A 9,689-nucleotide genomic window follows, 5' to 3' on the forward strand; every position below is an offset into this window, starting at 1 on the left:
CCCATCCCAATTTGACTGGAATTTGCATTTTATCATTAGACAAGCACTTCCAGGTAATTAGGTCTGCAATACAGAGAGAAGGCTGTCCCTTTTCACTTAGATGGCTGCAAAGTAGCTCATGGAACATACTGAGATTATTTCAAGATTTATATACTGATGCCTCTTGCTTTGCAGTACCTTGACTGTCATGGGAAGACACAAAAACACAGAACTCCCCTTTGAAAGAAGACTACTGTTTTAAACTGGGTTACTCAACTTCCCAATAAAAAAGACATGTCCCAAAAACATTTCTTTCAAAAAAACCCCATATTATACTCAACATTTTATTTCTTCAAAGAACAAACAGGAACAAAGAGGAGAAGCCCATCTTTACAGTGAAAAATGCTGAAAGTTGATTTCCAAGTAAATTCCACAAAACAAATCGATACCTATCCAAAACAATTTGTACATTCAGAGAATGTACAAATCATTTTTGTCTGTTCTATACCCTCTGATACAATACCACTTTCACAGCCTATTTTTAAAATCATGCTTTCCCCCCACTCCTTAGCTCAGTCACAGAATGCTGGCATTCCTCAGCTAAGTGATTAACTTATTTTAGTTCCTCAGCTACTGCAGAACTGGACTGTGCAAAGCAATAAGAAAAAAAATAGCAGAAAACTCACAGAACTCAGCCAAGCTACCCAATAAAATGCAAAGAGGAGCCCATCAGCAGGCCAGACTGCATTCACAAAACCCAGTCAGTACATCCAACTTTCAGACCAGACCATCCTCCTGAACATGACTATCCTGCACAAAGACTTCTAGGAGACATTTGAGATACTAATTTAATGTTGAAAAAAGCAAATCCCTAAGTATTACCACCTTCCAAAGGTTGCCAGCAGCTTTACAACTTCCCTTGCTGCATGCATGAATGGCCTGACTGTAGCCAGTGGAAGACAGGGGAAAGAAGGGGAGGAAAACCCAGAAAAGTGCAGCAAAACCAGGCATCAGAGACATGGCTAAGGGAGAACACATTAATGTCCTAGAGTTTGGCTGAGGAGCCAGAATGCAGCAACCAAGTTAAACTAATTAACTTTAGCTTGACAAGTAATCTACCATATTTCAGAATTCACCTCTGGAAAACAGATGTTCATAATCATGACTTAATAAGCTACTGGGAGAATGAAAGCTGCACTATGCATCCAAACTGTTTCCAAAAGAGGAAGAGAGAACATTATTGCAGGGACTCGGGGTACTCATTACAGACTCCTGTCTTCTACACTCTGCCACACTTACTTGTTCCCCAACTTCTTGCATCTCTCCATCATCTCCGTAAGCAGAACCTGGAACAATTATTTATTAAAATTAGTGAATAGAGACTTTGCAAATACATTCAGCTTTCTTTACTGTACTGAAATCTACTAAAAGCTGTTTTAATTATCTTTCCAATAGTCCTGTTTTACCCTGTATTTACAGCACAAAAAAACAATGGTGCAGCTAAACATAAAACACATCTTCTGGAATAGGTATAATGGCATTTCAATCAAAACCACCATTTTATGGAAGTCAAATCTGCAATCCTTCACCCATGCCATTGCTGAAGGTAATCACTATTTGCCAGCCAGGTCAGTTGCCTCTGGCAGGAGTGGTGAAAACTCTGCCAGACTGAAAGAGATTGAAACAGCCTGTTCACTGTGTTAAGCTACAGTTTAGTCAAATCATTTGTATAGCTGTATGACAGAACAAAGGATTAATTCACTAAATAAACATTAAACTAGCTAAAGGACAGCAGGAAACAAACAGGAATACTGCCTCTGAACTTGAAGTGGTCACACCTGAGCTTTGTGGAAGCAAACAAACATTCTTCCTGTACAGCAGAGAGCATCAGACAGGCCTGTGTAGGCTCTTTTTACTTGCCTTCACACTCATGTAAAAACTGACTGAGGGGTTGTTTTTTAGCAGGCAAAATTAACTCTTCACTACAACTTTAGCATTGAGCATTACCATGTTCACTTACATCTGGAGCATGGTATGCAATACACTGTAAAATCCAGTCTATAGCAGGAGAATATAGGGTCAGATACAAAGGGATCTCCACACATTGCACCACCAGCTGGTTCTGAACTGTATCCCCATGGATCTGTTGAAATAAGAGACAAAAATGTGTTTCTGTGAAAAGGTATTTAATGGGAGATATGATAAACTGGTTAAAGTTTGTATATGAATGGAAATTAAACAGATCATAGCACAAAGATACAGATATTCTGAAGCATTCCTTGCAAGCTGGGGGAAAATATCAAGCTCCTAACATATATTATTCAAGTCTGGAAACATGCTGAATAGAGAAGTTTCAACTTACCAGAATGTAAGTAAAGTTTCCCATACTATATCTGAATACAGGAACACCCTTAATCTAAATTTGAGAACTTCTGAGATTTTTTTTGAAGTATGTGGCAGTATGATTAAGGAGTGTATTTATCTGATTTTGCAAATAAAACACTTATTTGCTTACTTGTTTAAATGTGAGGAGAAAGTCAAAGAAGTTTTTATTCAGGCTTTCTTTGAGTTGTGGTGCCACTTCCATCCCAACCTGTATTAAAAGAAAAAGACTTTATTGGCATCTATCAATTCTCCTTCAGAGTGAGATAAAAAAGCATTTGCTGAAGGATTACACCCAAGTCACACACATCAAATCAACAAACAGCATTGAATCACATGCTTTTGACTGATTATTTCCTTGCTTACTATTACAGTCATGTCCACTAACAACCACCCTGAGGCAGTTACAGCTGTTCTTAAACACCATCCTAACATCAGCTCCAAGTGTCTGTAAGCACTGAGGAAATCAGTGCCTACTCCAGTGCACTGCAGCAGCCTACAGCAGCACAGAAAATTATTCTTACTTATTACAAACACTTAAAGAGAGGTTCCCCATCTGTAAAACAGAAGAGAAATAATTTTTTGTTTGTTGAAAGGAAGAGACAGGCTGCTGACTAACTGAGATAAACGTGGCAGTTCCCTGAAGCAGTGGCAGCACTAGCTGCAGGAACTCTTTGGTACAGACCAGAGGAGGTAAATTACAGCCTACCCTGCACAGGTATGCTCTGGCATAGACTGCAACCAGTGGGTCTCCAATTCCTCTAATCATAGATGTTAACCGTGGCAGACATTCCGAAATGCCCCTGTTTTTATCAGAAATGAAAATGATTAATTTCTGGTTTTATCAGAAATGAAAATGAGCTTCAACAGTCAACAACAGAATTACATCCCCTACAGATAACTTCAGTAGCTGCCTTGTAGACTAAAAATTGAGCATGAGTTATAGAAATATCTATCAAAGAAAAAGGATAGTAGCACAAAAACTTATTTCATAAATAAAATTTCTGTGTACAGTAATACATGTGTTATATTCAAATTGCAGTATTTGCTATTCAGAACAAGACAAATAAAACTAAAAAGAACTCCTTCTCCAGCTTCAAGAACAGCAGAGCTATGGAAAAGCTGTAACTCAGTGTAAGGAAAGCAGATGCTTCAAGCAGAACTGGCAGAACTCTCCATGTCTCATTTTCCCACAGGTCCTTTTTGACAGAGCTGTACTAGTGGCTGGATATGAGGCCCACTAATTCCAGTAAAAGAACTGCTTTTTAGGGACAATAAAGTTGTTCCTATAGTACAATTTGGCTTCCAACACTCATTTCAAAATATAACTGAAGGACAATTACAAGGGAAGGAACATTTTCTGCTCAGCAGCTGGCACTGTTTGGCAAAACATTAAACTTATACCAAAGTTTTCAACAGATAGTGGTTCATTGCTCCTAAATTATTTCTCCTACTCCATCTCTCCCAGTATGAGATCAATATTTTCCTTTCAGTTTTCTATCCTGTTTTTTTCCCCACACTCCTCATGTCAACAATCTCCCTTCCCCTCCACCCCAGAAGCCACTGCTTTTCAATTTGCACTGGGATTTGGGACACCTGATGTCACATTTGTATATAGGTTTGAAAACTGAGAGCACTGCTGTATTTCAAAGTATACCACAGTTCACCTTTAATTTTTTCATGGTATTCTCATGAAAAATTCCAAAACCTCTCTGTACTGCTTCTTCTCAGTTCTAGCAAGACCCTACCCACCATTAATCACACACAATTAATTCATTTAATTAGCTCCCAAGTCTGCCCATTCCCTTCCTGCCCACACTTAACACTATTCTTACGTTTTGGAGAGGAACTTATTGCACTTCAGTATTGCTGCTTCCACATAACTACATTGAAGCCAAGTTAAGGAACAAAACTAAGGTTCACACCACTGAAAAACCATAAGCAAACATACACCAAATGGATATTGACCAAACTATTTTAAGGCCTTCTGTAATTAATGTCACTACACTTTGCTGATTTTCGAAATTTATCTACAGGATTTTGTTTCAAAATTTTTCACACCTCATCTCTGTCACTGCCAAGCTGTGACAGAGCCAATAATTAAGCATTCAGTTTACAATGAAACACGACTCAAAAGTACATTCAAAACATACAGCCTGAAACAAACAAAACAAAGCCAGTATAAACATCAGATCCTGTCGGTTTTATTGAAACAAACATGTTCACATTTGGAAAAATCTACAAAAAACCTGCAGACACACTGTGAGAGTCTCATTTGACAAGGATACAATCTGGGAATTAGTTCTCTGATTGAAGCAATCTTGAAAAACCAGTTTAAGCAAGTTTCTTTAGCTGTATCATTAACACTCTCTGGAGAAAAGTTATCTGGGGAAAAAAAACAACCCAGAAATAGTTACATTCTTTCTGGAAACAAGTAACTTTTCTTGTTAGGTTTAAAACTGTATTCTCTTTCCATTCATCAAGAAGTTAAGTGCACAATAATAAACCGGGCAATACATTTGCTTTTCAGCTCTTTTAAGCAGAAGTCAGAGCTGAGAACATAACAAGAAAATATACAATCTTGTAGTAAATAACATTTCAGAACCTGAATTCAAGCACTTGGAGCTCGTCTCAGAGCTGCTACTGACAAATCCAACCTCTGCCCCTGCTCTTCCAAAATCAGAAATTGTAAAAAAAAAAGAAAAAACAAAGAATCTGTAACAAACATGTATACAAATCTATAAAGACAAGAACATACAAGAGAGATTTAAGCACTCAAATAGTTTATTTTAAAAGGCTAATATAAATTTTAAATAATACTATTGCAAGAAGGAGGAAACACTGAATATGGACAGAAACCTTGTCTGTATTTAACCTTCCTCAAGGTTGGCCATGTTTTTTTCCTGGAGCAGAGTGGAAACAAACACAAAGTTACCTGGCAGAGAGACTCGGTTATCCACACACATCGACAGAATTCTTTCATACACCAGTTTGCCTGGTTAAAAAAAAAGAATAATAAAAAAATCAAAACAAATTAACAAAGTGTAAAACACAAAATGCTGGTAACAAAGGTTCCCTTCACAACATACAACAAAATTAGATGGAAAAAACTCCCTAGAGCACTGACATTTTGCTGCCCTCTAGTGAGGCTGAAACGTTCAGTGCGATTTAGCACCTCTCACACTATAATATTCTCTGGCTCCCTGAAGTGCAGAGGTAACACACAGGTCAGATTTCTCCCAGGCCAGGAAAGGACAGCTGCTGTCCTGACTTTGCTGACTCTGGATATTATGTTATCTCTAGCAGCCTTCAGCAAGTAGGAAGGAGCACAAAGAGGAAGCAGGACCTGAAAAAACAATTGGATCTCCATCGTAGCATATCCTGCTGGCACCAAAATACACTCCAACTCTCAATAGTATTGTGAATATTTTCCAAAACATGGCAGAAAAATAAAGAGAGTTACATGAAGTGGATGACTATTTCACTTACAAGTTCAAAAATATATTTAAAAAATCAGTAACAATATTCTCATAGTCCTTATTCAGCCAAAGAAAACTTTCTGACTTCTATTGTTCAAAATACAAAAATAATGACATATTGAGTCAAAAGGATGCTAAAATCCAAAATATTTTTATAATTACAGCATGTTTTTAATTTCAAAATGCAGAGATCATGATTTTTCCTAACATTTTGTTCTAGATATTTACTAATACATAAAGCACAGAACAACAAAATGAAATATTTTTCTCTTAAGGACTTTGCTTTGGGAGATTTTTTGCAATTTTATACCATGTTTATCACCAGTGTCTAAATGTTTATGTTGGAAATATTCCATGTTAAAACTAAAAGTAATTTCAGCCCTTTTTGGATAACTTTGATGCTTTCTAACATTACAAAAAAATAATCTTATTAACATTTGGGTAGTAAGACTGGCACAGTAGATACTTACCAAAAGTATCAAGGATATCTGTAATTAAAACAAATTTGCTTGGATAAAACTGGATTACTGTTGTGTCTGAAAGAAGCTTAGAACACTAGAAGGAGAAAAAAAAAACAAAAACAAAGAAACATTTTTAGAGGCCAACACAAGTCTGTGTTTTTACTCCAGAAAAGCTGGATGAATATTCACAGGTGGAAAGGGCCAATATGAACAATGAAGCCATTTAATTTTTTTCCAAGATTAAACTGGAGTCAAAAACTTTGGCAGAAGGTTACTCACAAAAAAACCCCAGCCTCTACCAAAGGAAAACAGGTGAATGACTGACTGGGGAGAGAAATCTTTGTCCTTGCTTAAGCCAAATGTGGCCTCTACCCCTGAGTCTTCTCTGGTCTCTAAGACTGAAAAAATTTTCTATGAGCTCCATCCTTTCTCTGTCCTTCACCAGGAGACAGTTCTTCAATCTCAGTAGAATAAATAAAGTCTAAACTTTTGTTACATTTCAAAAATCCAGGAAGCAATCCAATACCTCACAAGACTGCTCTGTTTAAAGAAGGAAATCACAACATTTGAAGATGCTTAAACAAGGGGCACACTCAGTCTTTTTGCTTTATTCATCAGGGTAACTTGAAGAGTGCACCAGAAAGACAGGTGAGAGAGCATTTACATGCTACAACCAAAGCAGAATCTTGCCTGCTGTGTGGTCAGTCACCTTCAAAGAAAGGTACCTCAGCAGCTGTTTAGGACTGACACACAGCACAAACACTTGATTCCCATTTTTCTTAGAGCTCACAGACATAATCAACTTAGTTCAGCTTACTCTAAGTAGCTTAGCATACTCCATCTTGACAAGTAAAGTATCTTGCAAAAAGCCACTTGAGGAATCACAGAATCATAGAATTGCTTAGGTTGGAAAAGACCTTCAAGACTGTTGAGTCCAACCTTTAAACCATCACTGGCAAGATCACCAATAAAAAAGATCCCCAAGTGCCACATCTACACATCCTTTAAATACTTCCAAGGATGGTGATGCCACCACTGCCCTGGGCAGACTGGTTCAGTGATTGAGAACCCTTTTGGTGAAGAAATTTTCCTAACCAGAAGCTAAACTCACTCCTCCTACTGCATACTAACCAGTCTGTAATAATAATGACCGACTATGTATAAAACTACAGCCTGATGCCAAGAGAACTGCTCAGCTCTCAGAGGATACAACACTCTGCAGGAAGAAGCACAACAAGTAAAGTTCAGTGAGGGTTCTACCCTATCCTGTTTTATAACTACAGAATTATTATCCTTCATGAACATTTTAAATTCATTAATTACACAAGTATCCATTCCATTCTTAGGCAGTCTTTCAATCAGTGATGAGCATCTGCAGCATTAAGTGCAAAGTGAACAACACTTCAGCAGAGATAAACACATTCAGCTTTGGTACCACTCTCCTAAAAGGAAGCACTGGATCCCATGTCAGAAACTGTATTATTTCAGAATTGTTTGTGAACCAGTTGCAAAAAGTATCAATGCACAGATTATCACTGCATTATCACACACACATATATAAATAAATATAAATATATATATTTCACACAAAGCACTGTAAGTACAGTACATCCCTGCTGCTTTGCTTCTCATCCAAAGACCACAGTCACACTTCACAATCCTATATATGGATTTTTTTAAAATAACAATAATAGTGCTGATTTCATAGTATTACAATAGTACATTAGTCACCCTAGGTCACATATAATTGTTTGATCTCACTTCATTAATGTTTCATTTCCTTTTTCGTCTTTACCACAATTTAAGCTGAAATTACTTCAAGCAGTTTTCACAAGAGAATCCAGAATGACCAAAAAATCCCGACTTTATATAACCCCACTGGATGACTATGAGCATTACATCAGTTTTACAGCTTTTAAGGATGTCATTATCTCATCTGTCCTCTGCTGCACTCTGCCTCTGGCCTTTTTTAAAGGCCAAGCCAAACAAAAGAGCATTTAACTGTCCTATTTCCCCATGCCCTCCTCAAAGCACATCACCCCAAATGACCCAAAGGAAGACCATGGACAAGTTCTCAAACAAACAAAAACAAACCCCATACACACAATTTAAAAAATCTGGAGCTGTTTTTGGTAGCTTGCCAAGGTCCTAAATCCCTTTATTTAATTGCCCTACTAAGTTTGGATGGGTAAAATGCTGATGTTCAAAAAACCATTCTGGTAGTATTTGTAGGGGGCAAGGGGCTGAAGGGGAAGAGGGCAGGAAAGGAAATTACATGTCCTATAAAGAGCTGATCATCACTACATGGTATTTGTTCTAACTACCCTTAAAGCAGGTAACATTTCCACATCTGTCATTTGGTGACTCACTGACAATTCCCACCCACATAACCTAGTCAAAACCAATCTGTAACAACAAAGCTGAAAATCCAACTACTGTCAGAAGTCATAAAACTCTGGAAGAAATGTGTTTTAGAGGAGAAAAAAAGAAAATAAAAATAGAAAAAAATAGAAAAAAATAGAAATCATGTAAGCCCTCTTTTCCCAAGAAGGAAACTGGACAAGTTATATCACCAAACTCACTGGTTCTGCGTAGAACAAAAACATAAAACTGACCTGGATGACTATTTTCAGAGCTTTTACTTTCTGATCAGAGGACCATGCATCCTTTAGAGACTGGTTCAGTTCTTCAATTCTGTTCATGTAATCCTGCTGAGTCAAATTCAACAGCTCTTTCTGTGATCCCTGGCAGGAAAACACAAACCCTCTTAAGAAGAGCAGGAGGGAAGGAAGGAGAGTGCTGTTATTATAGACTCAAATCATGTCGTGGAGGAGAATCCTACAAAATTTATTACAATTTCCCTTCAGGTCTTAGGAAAGTAGGTTATCAAACATCTCACTTTTGCACAGTAAAATACTGCAGCTTGAGAAATAACTTCAGTACTCAGTATTTCTATCAAGCTCATAATTGTAACTGAAATTAAACTCAGGTAGACATATGCAGTTTCTGCAACAGGGGCAACCAGAATTATCAGATGTTAAGACTATAGGGCTCCACAAAGTTTTACAGCAGTAAGAAGGTAAATCAACAGCAACAGATCAGGTAAATTTTCAAATCACAACTTCTAGTGATACAAAAATATGATTCTGCCCAAATCCTGTAACAATAAGGATTAAAATGACTAGAGAATTCCCACAGAAAGCACATACTTATCTAAATACTGCACGTGCAGAATCAGGACCTTTTTTTAAAGGTTTCACAAAATATTTTTATTTTACAAATTTCTTTCACTGTTATAATGATCCTGTAATTTCATCAGAACTTTCTCACCTCTTCCAGATCATCCAGTTCTTCTAACCTTTTCCTCTCTTTTTCAGAAACTGCTGAA

General features: G+C 37.2%; 1 protein-coding gene across 1 annotated transcript in view; it reads right to left on the reverse strand.

Moving 5' to 3' along the window:
- Positions 1–9,689, reverse strand: part of VPS35L (VPS35 endosomal protein sorting factor like) — a 44,392-nt gene that overhangs the window by 29,512 nt on the left and 5,191 nt on the right. Inside the window, exons 7-16 of the mRNA XM_031056504.1 lie at positions 9,632–9,689; positions 8,917–9,045; positions 6,311–6,395; positions 5,297–5,356; positions 4,650–4,746; positions 4,197–4,244; positions 3,071–3,164; positions 2,495–2,572; positions 2,000–2,122; positions 1,279–1,325 (exon numbers count right to left, since the gene is read on the reverse strand). Coding sequence (XP_030912364.1) covers positions 1,279–1,325; positions 2,000–2,122; positions 2,495–2,572; positions 3,071–3,164; positions 4,197–4,244; positions 4,650–4,746; positions 5,297–5,356; positions 6,311–6,395; positions 8,917–9,045; positions 9,632–9,689 — 819 coding nt within the window. The remainder of the gene's footprint in view (positions 1–1,278; positions 1,326–1,999; positions 2,123–2,494; positions 2,573–3,070; positions 3,165–4,196; positions 4,245–4,649; positions 4,747–5,296; positions 5,357–6,310; positions 6,396–8,916; positions 9,046–9,631) is intronic.

Source organism: Geospiza fortis, unplaced genomic scaffold (genome assembly GCF_000277835.1).
Source record: "Geospiza fortis unplaced genomic scaffold, GeoFor_1.0 scaffold237, whole genome shotgun sequence".
Lineage (NCBI taxonomy): Eukaryota > Metazoa > Chordata > Aves > Passeriformes > Thraupidae > Geospiza > Geospiza fortis.